The 15,792-nt window shown below is 42.7% G+C and overlaps 1 protein-coding gene across 4 annotated transcripts in view; it reads right to left on the bottom strand.

The window, feature by feature from the left end:
• The window catches only part of prkx (protein kinase X-linked), a 178,499-nt gene that overhangs the window by 40,278 nt on the left and 122,429 nt on the right, over positions 1-15,792 (bottom strand). For all 4 annotated transcript variants that reach the window (XR_010975185.1, XR_010975186.1, XM_068033143.1 and 1 more), the window contains exon 5: positions 8,743-8,838. Coding sequence is in view for 2 of the 4 variants with exons in the window: in XM_068033143.1 (XP_067889244.1) it covers positions 8,743-8,838 (96 nt within the window). In the remaining 2 variants the exon portion in view is untranslated. The remainder of the gene's footprint in view (positions 1-8,742; positions 8,839-15,792) is intronic.

Here is a 15,792-nt window from a genome sequence, read left to right as displayed (position 1 = left end):
AAATTAATTGCTTGTAAACATTCAGAAATGTGCTTTAAATTACTTTCACATGAATGTTTGGAAACTGATAGTCACAGCCTATGTAAAAAGGTGTTAAAAAATAAACCACCAGCATTACAGTTAAAATAAACCATCTTACTTGGCTGCTGTCTGATAAACAATCCTGACTTGCAAAAAAAAAAGCTGGATAACACAAAAAACACTAATTTCCAAGTTGAATTTTTTTTTTAAAAAGTATTTCTCCAATTGCAAGTTTAAAAGCCCATCTCAGCTTAGGAGGCAGCGTTTCTTGCAAATAAGTGAAAATAACAGTGGTAACAGTTTAAAGCTGGAGATGGCCTATTTATGCATTTGTAGTAAATTTTTCACCTGATTTTTTAAACATCTTTAAAGCAATTAACAAACATAGCATATGCAGATGACAACTACCCAGTGTATACTTAAGATGTTGCTTTTTCTCATTAATATGGTTTGTTACAATATTCAATACAAAACAATTCCACAACTGACACATTTAAATGAATTAAAGGCATTAATCCATTCTCAGATCAGTTCAGATAAGTAAAATACCATTGAAATGTTACTTGAGGTTTATGAGATTATATGAATTCCTCTACCAGATATTTTATTTTTTGTTGAGAAACTACATTATTGAGAAGGACCAGTCAAATACAGGATGCCACCAAAGCCGAGAAGATCGAAAGAAACACAGCAAATAAGGGTATAGTGATTGGGAGACACTAAACATGAGTTTAAAAAAAAGCCTGAAGAGTCCAAGAGGGAGGAAAGAAGGAATGAAGTAAAGGGTGCCACAGTTTTAAGGTGCTGACAAAGATAAAGTTGGAGTAAGAGATTGTGCAGTACATTAAATTCCACCACGTCGTGTAGAAAGGAGGAAAACTACGTCTTAACTTTATAATGCAAAACAGATAGCGAATATATGTTAATGTAGGTTAATTATGTTGTTAAAGATATATAGGTATTGTTTAGAATTAGAATTAGAATATTACAGCGCAGTACAGGCCCTTCGGCCCTCGATGTTGCGCCGATCATCTGACCTACACTATTCCATTTACATCCATATGTCTATCCAATGACCACTTAAATGCCCTTAAAGTTGGCGAGTCTACTACTGTTGCAGGCAGGGCGTTCCACGCCCCTACTACTCTCTGCGTAAAGAAACTACCTCTGACATCTGTCCTATATCTTTCACCCCTCAACTTAAAGCTATGTCCCCTCGTGTTTGCCATCCTCATCCGAGGAAAAAGACTCTCACTATCCACCCTATCTAACCCTCTGATTATCTTGTATGTCTCTATTAAGTCACCTCTCCTCCTCCTTCTCTCTAACGAAAACAACCCCAAGTCCCTCAGCCTTTCCTCGTAAGACCTTCCTTCCATACCAGGCAACATCCTAGTAAATCTCCTCTGCACCCTTTCCAAAGCTTCGACATCCTTCCTATAATGCGGTGACCAGAACTGCACGCAATACTCCAGGTGCGGCCTCACCAGAGTTTTGTACAGCTGCATCATGACCCCGTGGCTCTGAAACTCGATCCCCCTACTAATAAAGGCTAACACACCATATGCCTTCTTAACAGCCCTATTAACCTGGGTAGCAACTTTCAGGGATTTATGTACCTGGATACCAAGATCTCTCTGCTCATCTACACTACCAAGAATCTTCCCATTAGCCCAGTACTCTGCATTGCTGTTACTCCTTCCAAAGTGAATCACCTCACACTTCTCCGCATTAAACTCCATTTGCCATCTCTCAGCCCAGCTCTGCAGCCTATCTATGTCCCTCTGTACCCTACAACACCCTTCGACACTATCCACAACTCCACCGACCTTCGTGTCATCCGCAAATTTACTAACCCACCCTTCTACACCCTCATCCAGGTCATTTATAAAAATGACAAACAGCAGTGGCCCCAAAACAGAACCTTGCGGTACACCACTAGTAACTAAACTCCAGGATGAACATTTGCCATCAACCACCACCCTCTGTCTTCTTTCAGCTAGCCAATTTCTGATCCAAAGCTCTAAATCACCTTCAACCCCATACTTGCGTATTTTCTGCAATAGCCTACCGTGGGGAACCTTATCAAACGCCTTACTGAAATCCATATACACCACATCCACGGCTTTACCCTCATCCACCTGTTTGGTCACCTTCTCGAAAAACTCAATAAGGTTTGTGAGGCACGACCTACCTTTCACAAAACCGTGCTGACTATCGCAAATGAACTTATTCTTTTCAAGATGATTATAAATCCTGTCTCTTATAACCTTTTCCAACATTTTACCCACAACCGAAGTAAGGCTCACAGGTCTATAATTACCAGGGCTGTCTCTACTCCCCTTCTTGAACAAGGGGACAACATTTGCTATCCTCCAGTCCTCCGGCACTAGTCCTGTCGACAATGACGACTTGAAGATCAACAACAACGGCTCTGCAATCTCCTCCCTGGCTTCCCAGAGAATCCTAGGATAAATCCCATCTGGCCCAGGGGACTTATCTATTTTCACTCTTTCCAAAATTGCTAACACCTCCTCCTTGTGAGTCTCAATCCCATCTAGCCTAGTAGCCTGAATCTCAGTATTCTCCTCGGCAACATTTTCTTTCTCTACTGTAATTAATTAATTAAGGACTTAGAGCAGATATAGAGACAGCCTGCTGGGACACGGGGTGGGGAGAGAATCAGAAGGCAGACACATGTAATGCTGCATTCTGTGAATAAAATGACTGTCAAGAAAAGGATGTGTCTAGCTTCATTCTTCACCATTTGGTTTGGATCAGTGTAACAATATATACATACAATACGCTGACGATCTTTGATGTAGCTTATCAAATGTTATGTAAAGCTGAAGTATTGATATTCTCTTCTCCCACAAGTTTCGATAAAGATACAACATGCTGTGGCATCAACATTAAAGGATTGGAGAATCCCGAGTTTGATACCTTGTCTGTGTTGAGCTAGATGGAGGAGTGTTACTGAATAAAATGTTCCACGAATTCGGTTCCTGATTGCTACCCAGCAACTGTACTGAGGCAGGGTTCTATTCAGCATTGATAGTCACTCTCCAATGGTAAAATGGTCCTTTGCCATCTCCCATCCAAACCCATGAAAGTGTACCTCAGTATCTTCAGGAAAGAAAGGCAAGGGAAAATTCGGCGGGGGTGGGGGGCGGCAGAAACTAATTTGATATAGGATTCAGAAAATAGATAAACTTTTCCATCTCAACATTATATAGCCTTTTACCTGTTAAATGTTCATCATCTTGCAATTACTGTTTAGTTGGTAAATCGTAAAGGCACTGAATGGCCGTCAAAGCAGTTACGGTGAGTTGTTACAGCGCTTGGCTTAAGACTTGTTCCATTAAGCCTCAGTGGTGTAACATTAGGATACTTGTCTTAGGTTCACACATGGAAGAATTCAGTTTAAGGGCACCTAAAATGTCCATTTAAAAGATTTATTACATAAACACTGGTAAATATAATAACGTATGATTCACTATATAGGCATGCAAGTCTTTGGAGCCCCTGATTATTTTTTTCCATGGTAGATATTTATCGCTTCTTGTAAGTGGAGGTGCTGTAGAAAGGGAGATAGATTCTACGACTTGAATTTAAGTCTCTGTCTGAATCAGATACTCCAGCCTTGGAGCATCAAGCCTCGTAAATGAGGCCAAAAATAAAATCAACTTTTTTGTTTAATTGCAACAATTAAGGCCTCCACGCAATACGTCAAATTGCATTTAGGAACAATAACATGCAATATTTTCTTGCCTAGAGTGTTTCTTATTTAACACAAAAGGCAATTGAAATTGACAGGAGGTCACAAGAGGACTATATTTTCCAACTGCATAGTAAACTCCTATGGTTTACACACGACAGAAGTCTTCTCAATGGATTTTTTATACAACTGTCGCTATTGGCAACAGTCCTAATTATCAGTACCTACCACGGGGCTGGATTTTTAGACCCTGCCGGCCCGGCAGGGGCAGGATTTCACACTGCGGGCCTGCATGCTGGTTCCCTGGTTTCTAGGCTATTTTCCCCAGAGGTGGGATGGTGGGGTGGGGGAGAAACGGCAGGGCTACACGCCCGTAAGCGGCAGGTAACCCAGTAAGTAAACTAAAGGCTTATTGTCGGAGGCCGACTGGGTTTTCCAGTCGGCATCCAGGTCCCAGTAGGTGCTGGGGAACAGTTCAGCTTCCTGGAGGCGGCCTCCTGGCAGCAGACCAGGGGAGGCTGAGGCGCCCTGCCTGCCAGGGCTGAGCAGCAACCACCTGTCGAGACACATTTGGACTGAATATGCTGCAGTCTCTAAAGTTCTCAATCTCACCCAAATGCATGACTATCTAGAGACGTTGGTTTTGTATATTATTTTACAACACTGAAACCTGGCTTGTTCTGCTGCTTTAAGCATATTGCGTTTCCTCAAATATAAAGCTCCCTTTGAGGTTATTACTCAACAAGCCTACATTTTCTTCCCACTCGACTTGATCAAGAGGGAAGTGAGCCTACTCTGCAAGAAGGGAGCCGTACTTCTGTTCCTAAGTCATGGCAAAACTACTTGATATTCAATCTCAAACTTAAATAGTGCAGGCATACCTGTCCCTAACATAACTCGAATCCTCTCTTGATCGGACAGCAAGTACAAAAAGAGAGCAGTAAAGTCAGTGAGGGACAGAAGTATTGAATGAGAAACGAGAAATGAAAAATGCCAAGACAAGCCAGGAGAGAACTGGAAAAACATGGAACAACTACTTGCATTTATAAAGCTACTTTAACATAGAAAAATGTCGCAAGATGGTTCAGACATATCGTCAGGCAAAACCAGACTCCAAGTCATTGAAGGTATTAGAAAGGGTGACCAAAGCTTCGTCACTGAGGTGGATTTTAATGAGATTCTCAAAGAAAAATGAGAGGGAGGTGAAGAGGTTGAGGGGTTGAGGGGTTTCAAGGAGGGAATTCCAGAGTGTGGGGCCCAGACAGCTGAAGGTACACCATTGGTGGGGCAAAGCGACCAGAGTCAGAGGAATGAAGAGGTATAGGAGAGAATTAGGGCTAGAGATAATTAATTGGGAAGGGTAGGAGATTTAAGCAAAGATGAGAATTTTAAGTTGGAGGTATTGCAGCACCAGGAGTCAATGCCTCTGTCTTTGGCCTGTTATATGCCCGACAGACTACTACCCACCATCACCAGGGCAAACGTTAGGGACAGTTTTCAGTTGTCTCAGTTCAAGGCCTGCTCTGGTCAGGGAAAAAAAACCCCTGACCTGAACCACATCTGACCCGAGCCCGATCCGTCCAGAGTCCCTCCACTATTTTCCTACACATGACTCGACCATCGGAATGTTCCCTTTACCTACCTTGCGACCTCCCAATCTTCAGGAAGCTGCAGCATGATCGTGATGACGTCATAGAGACGCTCACTCGCTCACTGCGCAGTCTCAAAGTTTCCCTCTTTGACGTCCTGGACTCGCAGCTCAGGTAGGTTTTTTTTTACAAAGAACAAAGCACAGGAACAGGCCATTCGGCCCTCCAAGCCTGCGCCAATCTTGATGCCTGCCTAAACTAACACCTTCTGCACTTCCGGGGCCCATATCCCTCTATTCCCTTCCTATTCATGTATTTGTCAAGATGTCTCTTAAACGTCGCTATCGTATCTGCTCCCACCACCTCCCCTGGCAGCAAGTTCCAGGCACTCACCACCCTCTGTGTAAAAGACTTGCCTCGCACATCCCCTCTACACTTTGCCCCTCGCACCTTAAACCTATGTCCCCAATAACTGACTCTTCCACCCTGGGAAAAAGCTTCTGACTATCTACTCTGTCCATGCCGCTCATGACTTTGTAAACCTCTATCATGTCGCCCCTCCACCTCCGTCGTTCCAGTGAAAACAATCCGAGTTTTTCCAACCTCTCCTCATAGCTAATGCCCTCCAGACCAGGCAACATCCTGGTAAACCTCTTCTGTACCCTCTCCAAAGCCTTCACGTCCTTCTGGTAGTGTGGCGACCAGAATGGCACGCAATATTCTAAGTGTGGCCTAACTAAGGTTCTGTACAGCTGCAACATGACTTGCCAATTTTTATACTCTATGAAGGCAAGCATGCCGTATACCTTCTTGACTACCTTATCCACCTGCATTGCCACTTTCAGTGACCTGTGGACCTGTACGCCCAGATCTCTCTGCCTGTCAATACTCCTAAGGGTTCTGCCATTTACTGTATACCTCCCATCTGCATTAGACCTTCCAAAATGCATGACCTCACATTTGTCCGGATTAAACTCCATCTGCCATTTCTCCGCCCAAGTCTCCAACCGATCTATATCCTGCTGTATCCTCTGACGATCCTCATCATTATCCGCAGCTCCACCAACCTTTGTGTCGTCCGCAAACTTACTCATCAGACCAGCTACATTTTCCTCCAAATCATTTATATATACCACAAAGAGCAAAGGTCCCAGCACTGATCCCTGCGGAACACCACTAGTCACATCCCTCCATTCAGAAAAACACCCATCCACTGTTACCCTCTGTCTTCTGTGACTGAGCCAGTTCTGTATCCATCTTGCCAGCTCACCTTTGATCCCGTGTGACTTCACCTTTTATACCAGTCTGCCATGTGGGACCTTGTCAAAGGCTTTACTAAAGTCCATATAGATAACATTCACTGCCCTTCCTTCATCAATCATCTTCGTCACTTCCTCAAAAAACTCAATCAAATTAGTAAGACACGACCTCCCCTTCACAAAACCATGCTGTCTCTCGCTAATAAGTTAGTTTGTTTCCAAATGGGAGTAAACCCTGTCCCGAATAATCCTCTCTAATAGTTTCCCTACCACTGACGTAAGGCTCACCGGCTTATAATTTCCTGGATTATCCTTGCCACCCTTCTTAAACAAAGGCACAACATTGGCTATTCTCCAGTCCTCTGGGACCTCACCTGTAGCCAATGAGGATGCAAAGATTTCTGTCAAGGCCCCAGCAATTTCTTCCCTTGCCTCCCTCAGTATTCTAGGGTAGATCCCATCAGGCCCTGGGGACTTATCTACCTTAATGCTTTGCAAGACACCCAACACCTCCTCCTTTTTGATAATGAGATGACTGAGACTATCTGCACTCTTTTTGACAAGGCTCACAATATCCCGTGTTATCGAAGGTGCCCGAAACTTGCCAAACTTCTCCTTCTTCCTCACAGGAACATGCTGGTCCTGGATTCTAATCAACTGACGTTTGAAAGACTCCCACATGTCAGATGTTGATTTGCCCTCAAACAGCCGCCCCCAATCTAAATTCTTCAGTTCCTGCCTAAAATTGTTATAATTAGCCTTCCCCCAATTTAGCACCTTCACCCGAGGACTACTCTTATCCTTATCCACAAGTACCTTAAAACATATGGAATTATGGTCACTGCTCCCGAAATGCTCCCCCACTGAAACTTTGACCACATGGCCGGGCTCATTCCCCAATACCAGGTCCAGAATGGCCCCATCCCTAGTTGGACTATCTACATACTGTTTCAAGAAACCCTCTTGGATGCTCCTCACAAATTCTGCCCCATCCAAGCCCCTAGCACTAAGTGAGTCCCAATCAATATAGGGGAAGTTAAAATCACCCACCACCACAACCCTTTTTAGCACTTCTTGTTGTGTGTGTCCGACCCGGACCCGGCCCGACCTGAGCCCGAAAGGCAGACCCGGAAGAGTGACCCGACCCGAACCAGACATGTCGTCGGGTCCCATCTGGTTCGGGTCGGGTAGCAGGCCTTTCATCTCAGTTCCATTCTCTGGAGCTCCCTCACAATGACAGTAGTGATGGATGAATGGGACTTGGTGCAAAATAAAACACAGGCAGAAGAAGTATAATAATCTGAAGTTTAGAGAGCATGGAAGATAGCTGATTGGCCATGTTAATAGTTGAATATAGAGATGACAAAGGCACAAATGAGTGTTTCAGGAGCAGGGGAAGTAGCTCAGAAATTACAAAAATGAGTTGCACAAAATGCATAAAAGTGTTCAGAACAAAGGCAAGTAAAATTTAATGCAGACAAGTGTAAGGTACCACATGTAGGAAGGAATAATGGGTAACACTTAGTCCACGGATGATATAAAAACAAATTGAAATCAGAAGTCTTTGCAGATTTAGCGCTCACCATATCCAACCATTACAGGGAAGCAACAAAACCTACAATTATATAGAAGCATTAATATTTAAAAATGCGTCCAAGATGCTTTACAAGTTGGAAGAGACAGAGAAAAGAAAAATGAGTCATGGAATTAGGCAAGTGAAAGCTTGGGGGGTAGGGAGGAATGCAAGGCTGAACGAGATTGCAGAAAAAGGGTAGTGCAAAGTCATGGAAAGGATTTGAAAATGTAGATTTGGAGTTTAAATTTAATCTGTTGGGGGACAAGGAGCAATCTTAGGTGAACAAAGATACGAGTAAAGGGCCAATTTGTACAGTAATAACAGCAAAAATCGTGAGGTAATTTTTCCAGCAAGACCCAGACCTACAAGTTAAATTGCAAGAACAGAACAAGGGAAAACAGCAAGTGCAGGATTGACAAAAATAAGTTGTCCTTCACAAAGAGTGATCAATACATGTAATGAACTTCCAGACAATACTGGAGGTGAAAATACAAGTTAGTTAACAACTGCATGTTATGATGAGACTCTTTCTGGTTATTTTGTAATATCCCAATTGTTGAAGGGTTCAATTAAACTTACTTAACATAGAAATCAAGGTGTCTGGGGAAGTCCAACTTTCCAGCAAGAATCTTTTGGTAAATACCAAAAGGGTTGTCATCAAAAAATGGGGGGTAGCTGTAAAAGAAATCACAGTTGATTAAAAGAAAATTTCTTAAAACATTTTGTTACCTGATAAATACTAAAGGGCTGAAAATGGTAGTCAGTAACAGCACAACATAGATGATAGCGAATCAGCAGCTTGTTTTACACCTCACCCACTTTTCTTCCCCGCTGAATAGCAATGTAAGATTATGAAACATAACTTTTATAAAAAAAGTTATCACTGCTTCCCATACTGCTTACCAGCAACTTAGTAAAAGTGTGACTTTTCATCTGGGTTACTTGGAAATAGTTTCTTCTCCTCCTCTCTGTGCTAACTGCAAGTCGATAGATTGAAATACGTCTGGGCAATCTCAATCCAATGTTTAATAGCCAGAAGGACATAGAACCAAATGCTAATAAATCTGCACAACTTCATAATATCGTTCACAAAATTTGTAAGGAAAAGTGGATTAAGAAGGGACAATGTCTCACTCATGTCATTAAAGCATTTTTCAGAGTTCGAGCTCAAATTGAGATGAGGATTAAAGGTACATCTTGGGGTCAAAATATAGGGAGCTTTAAAATGCATATGCCTTTCCACCATATCTGACCTGGAAATGTTTCATGCACACACTAGGTGCAAAATGTGGGAAATATTGATTTCGCAACACTGACGTTTTTCACCTTAAAACAAAAATTCTTTAGAAGCAGTCATGCAAAATTAAGCACTTCATATTAAATTACAGCAAGATCTTACAACATGTACATTGGCTCACAATGAAAACTAGGACGATTTACACCATGTACCTGTACTCACTGTACATTTGTTTTAAATGGAAAAGCAATAAGGATCAGCAGCTTTAGTCTTTGGAGGTTTGACATGGAGAAGAATTCTATGACCATAATTTTCATAGCAGTAAAATCAAGGAAATGTCAAAGCTATTATCAAAAAAATCAAAAAACCACAAGCACGCAAAACAGGACCTCCAAAACATGAAATCTGTGTCAGGACGATGTGCTCCGGAGGAAAGTACTTATGTCTGACAGCTTGGTAATCAATATTCCTAGCAAATAATTATTCTCCAGGACTGGCAGGTTGTATACCTAAGTGCAACATATTTCTTTCCCTAATTACCAGATATGGCTTTTGATTATACTTGTTAATTGTCAGAGTGGTATGGTGTTTAAGACATTATTCACAGCTATGTTGTTTAGGAACACAGGAGGAGTCGGCTATTCAGCCCATCGAGCCTGCTCTGCCACTCAATAAGATTCTCTAGAGAGTTACTAGTAGATAATAAGGAAATGGCGGATGAAATGAACAAATATTTTACTTCTGTCTTCACTATAGAGGATAAAAACATTCCTGTAATAGTTATAAAATCAGGAGGTTGAAGGAAGAGAGGAACTTGGTGAAATTACAATCACCGGGGAAGCAGTACTGACCAAACAAATGGGGCTGCGGGCTGACAAGTCCCCGGGTCCTGATGGGCTTCATCCTAGGGTCTTAAAAGAGGTGGCTAATGAGGTAGCAGATGTATTGGTGTTCTTTTTCTTCGGCCTCCTTGTCTCAAGAGACAATGGTTAAGCGCCTAGAGGTGGTCAGTGGTTTGTGAAGCAGCGCCTGGAGTGGCTATAAAGGCCAATTCTAGAGTGACAGACTCTTCTACAGGTGCTGCAGATAAAATTGGTTGTCGGGGCTGTTACACAGTTGGCTCTCTCCTTGCGCTTCTGTCTTTTTTCCTGCCAACTGCTAAGTCTCTTTGACTCGCCACTCTTTAGCCCCGCCTTTATGGCTGTCCGCCAGCTCTGGCGATCACTGGCAACTGACTGTGGTCAGTGTCACAGGACTTCATGTCGCGTTTGCAGACGTCTTTAAAGCGGAGACATGGACGACCGGTGGGTCTGATACCAGTGACGAGCTTGCTGTACAATGCGTCCTTGGGGATCCTGCCATCTTCCATGCGGCTCACAAGGCCAAGCCATCTCGAGCACCACTGGCTCAGTGGGGTGTGTATGCTGGGGATGTTGGCCGCCTCGAGGACTTCTACGTTGGAGATACGGTCCTGCCACTTGATGCCAAGGATTCACCGGAGGCAGCGAAGATGGAATGAGTTGAGATGTCACTCTTGGCAGGCATACGTTGTCCAGGCCTCGCTGCCGTAGAGCAAGGTACTGAGGACACAGGCTTGATGCGCTGGTGTTAATTTTACAAAATTCTCTAGATTCTGGAAAGGTTCCATCAGACTGGTAAGTAGCAAATATAACCCCTCTATTCAAGGGGGGGGGGGGGGGGTGCAGAAAACAGGTAACTGCAGGCTAGTGAACTTGACGTTTGTTGTGGGTAAGGTGTTAGAATCGATTAAAGAGGCTATAACTGGGCACTTAGAAATACTCAAGGTAATCTGGAATAGTCAGCATGGTTTTGTGAAAGGGAAATCATGTTGAACCAATTTTTTGGAGTTCTTTGAAGGAGTAACATGCACTGTGGATAAAGGGGAGCCTGCTGACGTACTGTACTTGGATTTACAGAAGGCATGTGACAAGGTGTCACATAAAAGGTTATTGTGCAAGGTAGGAGCTCATGGTGTAGCGGGTAACATATTAGCATGGATAAAATATTGGCTGGCTGACAGAAAACAGAGAGTATGCATAAATGGGTCCTTTTCTGATTGGCAGGATGTGACGACGAATGGAGTCCCGCAGGGGTCTGTGTTGGGGCCTCAACTTTTTACAATTTATATCAATGTCTTAGATGCAGGGAGCGATGGCATGGTAGCTAAATTTGCAGATGACACAAAGATAGGTAGGAAAGTATGTTGTGAAGAGGACAAAAGTTGCAGACCGATATAGATAGGTTGAGTGGGCAAAAATCTGGCAGATGGAGTATAGTGTGGGAAAATATGAAGTTGTTCACTTTGGCAGGAAGAATCAAAAAGCAGAGTATTTCTTAAATGGGGAACAACTGCAGAATTCTGAGGTGCAGAGGGATCTAGGTGTTCTAGTGCATGAGTCACAAAAGGTTAGTACGCAGGTACAGCAAGTAATAAAGGCTAATGGAATGCTAGCTTTTATGACGAAAGGAATCGAAAATAAAAGTAAGGATGTTATGCTTCAGTTATACAGAGCGTTGGTAAGACCACATCTCGAATAGTGTGCGCAGTTTTGGTCTCTTTATTTAAGGAAAGATGTGAATGCACTGGAGGCAGTTCAGAGGAGGTTTACTAGATTGATACCTGGAATGAGCGGGTTGTTTTATGAGGAAAGGTTGGACAGGCTGAGCTGGTTTTCACTGGAGTTTAGAAAAGAGTGAGGGGATACTTGATTGAAGTATACAAGATCCTGAACAGTCTTGACAGGATGAATATGGAGGGGATGTTTCCTCTTGTGGGTGAATCCAGAACCAGGAGGCATTGATTGAAAATTAGGGGTGGTCTTTTTAGGACAGAGACGAGGAGCAATTTTTTCTCAGAGGGTTGTGCGACTTTGGAATTCTCTGCCTCAGAAGGTAGTGGAGGAGGGGTCATTGAATATTTTTAAGGCAGAGATAAATAGATTCTTGTAAGGCAATGGAATCAAAGGTTATCATGGGTAGATGGGAGTGTGGAATTCGAGACAAAACCAGATCAGCCATGATCTTATAAAATGGTGGAGCAGGCTCAACGGGCTGAATAGCCTACTTCTGCTCCTAATTCGTATGGTCGTAAAATCATGGCTGATCATCCACTTCAATGCCTGTTTCCCCACACTATCCTCATATCCCTTTATGTCATTGCTATTTAGAAATCTGTCAACCTCTGCTTTAAACACACTCAATGACTGAGCTTCCACAGCCCTTTGGGGTGGAGAATTCCAAAAATTCACAACCATCTGAGTAAAGAAATTTCTCCTCATCTCTGTCCAAAGTGGTTCCCCCTTATTTTGAAATTGTGTCCCCTGGTTCTCGACTCCAGAACCAGGGGAAACATCTTAGCTGCATCTACCCTGTCTATCCCTTGAAGTATTTTGTAGGTTTCAATGAGATCACCTCTCATTCTTCAAAATTCTAGAGAATACAGGCCTAGTTCCCCCAATCTCTCTTCATAGGACAGCCCCACCATCCTGCAAACATGTCTGGTGAACCTTTGTTGCACTCCCTCTATGGCAATAGTATCCTTCCCAAGATAAGGGGACCAAAACTGCACACAGTACTCTAGGTGCAGTCTAACCAAGATTTGATACAATTGAAGACTTCACTACTCATGTACTCAAATCCTCTTGCGATAAAGGTTAACATACCATGAGCCTTCCTAATTGCTTGCTGCACCTGCTTGTTTGCGTTCAGTGACTTATTGACAAGAACACCCAGGTCCCTTTGGACATCTAATTTTCTTCTTTCTAATTTCTAATTTCTTACCATTGAAGAAATACTCTGCCCATCTATTCCTCCTGTCAAAAGAGGACTAAGAAACTGATCAAGAAAGGGAGAATAGAATATGAATATAAACTTGCAAAAAACATAAAAATGTACTGCAAAAGCTTCTACAGGTACGTAAAAAGGAACCGTTTGGCTAAGACAAATGTGGGTCCATTACAGGCACAGTCAGGAGAATTTATAATGGGGAATAGAGAATTGGCAGAGAGGCTAAATGATTACTGTGTCTGTCTTCACCGAGGAAGATGCAAGAAATCTCCCAGAATTAAAGATCCAACGGACTAGGGAAAATGAGGAATTGAAGGAAATTAGTATTTGTAAGAAGGTTGTATTGGAGAAATTAATGGGGCTGAAGGTTGTTAAGTCCCCAGGACCTGATATTCCACATCCCAGAGTGCTGAAAGAGGTAGCTATGGAGATAGTGGATGCATTGGTGATCATCTTCCAAATTTCTAGATTCTGGAACTGTTCTGCAGATTGGAAGGTTGCAAATGTCACACCGCTATTAAAGAAGGGAGGGAGAAAGCAAACAGGAAACTACAGACCTGTTAGCCTTATATCAGGAGTAGGGAAAATGCTAGAATCTATTCTAAAGGATGTGATAAATGGACACTTGGATAACAATGATCTGATTGGGCGTAGTCAACATGGATTTATGAATGGGAAATCATGTTTGACGAACCTGTTGGGAGTTTTTTTTAAGGATGTTACTAACAGAATTGATAAAGGGGAGTCGGTGGACACAGTGTACTTGGATTTTGAGAAGGCTTTTGATAAGTCCCCCACAGGAGGTTCGTTAGCAAAATTAAAGCACATGGGATAGGAGGTAATACACTGGCATGGATTAAAGATTGGTTAACATGCAGAAACCAGAGAGAGTAGGAATAAACGGGTCATTCTCACGTTGGCAGGCTGTGACTGGTGGGGTGCCACAAAGATCAGTACTTGGGCCCCAGTTGTTCATAATATACATCAATGATTTGGATGTGGGGACCAAATGTAATATTTCCAAGTTCACAGACGACACAAAACTAGGTGGGAATGTGTGTTGTGAGGAAGATGCAAAGCAGTTTCAAGGGGACTTGGACCGACTTAATGAGTGGGCAGGAACATGGCAGATGGAATATAATGTGGAAAAATGTAAGGTTATCCACTTTGGTTGGAGAAACAGATGTGCAGAGTATTTCTTAAATGGTAAGAGATTAGAAAGTGTAGATGTATAAAGGGACCTGGGTGTCCTTGTCAATAAGTCACTGAAAGCTAATATGAAGGCGCAGCAAGGAATTAGGAAGGCTAATGGTATGTTAGCCTTTATGCAAGGGGATTTGAGTACAGGAGTAGTGAAGTCTTGCTTCAATTGAATAGAACCTTGGTTAGACTGCACCTGGTGTACTGTGTGCAGTTTTGGCCCCTTACTGTAGAAAGGATCTTATTGCCATAGAGTGGAGTGCAACCAAGGTTCACCAGACTTGTTCCCAGGATGGTGGGACTGTCCTGTGAAGAGAGATTGGGGAAACTGGGACTGTATTCTCTAGAGTTTTGAAGAATGAGAGGTGATCTCACTGAAACCTACAAATTACTTAAAGGGATAGACAGGGTAAATGCAGCTGCTGCCCCTGGTTGGGGAGTCTAGAACCGGGGACACAATTTCAAAAGAAGGGGGAAGCCACTTAGGACCGAGATGAGGAGAAATTTCTTTACTCAGAGGGCTGTGGAAGCGGAGTCATTGAGTATGTTTAAAGCAGAGACTGACTGATTTCTAAATAGCAATGACATAAAGGGATATGGGGATAGTGTGAGAAAAAGGCATTGAAATGGATGATCAGCCATAAGTGTGTTGATTGGCGGAGCAGGCTCAATGGGCTGAATGACCTACTCCTGCTCCTATGTTCTAAAATCCTCCCAATCCTCAGGTTCACTAGTATTTCTGGCAACTTTATAGGCCTTTTCTTTTAACGTTATACAATCCTTAACTTTCTATGTTAGCCACGTTTGACTGCCTTTTCTCTTGGGGTTTTTGTGCCTTATAATGATCTATAAATTTTATATGGCATGATTCTTTACCACTCAACCATATCTTGTTATATGCAATTCAAAAAGGATTTTGAAGGTCAGAACTCAAGTTTAAAACTGGCACTTTTTAGTATTTGGCTGGACTTTAAGCCCAAACAGCAATAAAACAGACAACCTCCAAAAGCAAAATATTGCGAATGCTGGTATTCTGAAACAAACAGAAAATGCTGGAAATACGTCCAATATTGACATCAAGTAAACTGGAGCCTCACCTGTCCTGATTCAGCATGTATAATATTTGCCTAGCTTGCTATGATACAGAAATGATCAAGTGGCTATTGTGGTAGTTTAACATATCTCATCCATGACAATTAGAAATGAGTGTAAATTATGCAATGCTAACCCATACAGGATAGAAGATCCTAGCTTTGATTCCCAATTGGTTTTTCGCTGATCTCAGCTGGAGCAGTCAAAGCACAATTGGCTCCAAAATCCTCTGGACCCCAGAAATACTGGGCTGCATTTTAAGAATCCGCCCCCAAAGTAGGCAGCGGACATAA

Source organism: Heterodontus francisci, chromosome 6 (assembly GCF_036365525.1).
Source record: "Heterodontus francisci isolate sHetFra1 chromosome 6, sHetFra1.hap1, whole genome shotgun sequence".
Taxonomy (NCBI): Eukaryota; Metazoa; Chordata; class Chondrichthyes; order Heterodontiformes; family Heterodontidae; genus Heterodontus; species Heterodontus francisci.
This window is presented reverse-complemented; position numbering and strand designations above follow the sequence as displayed.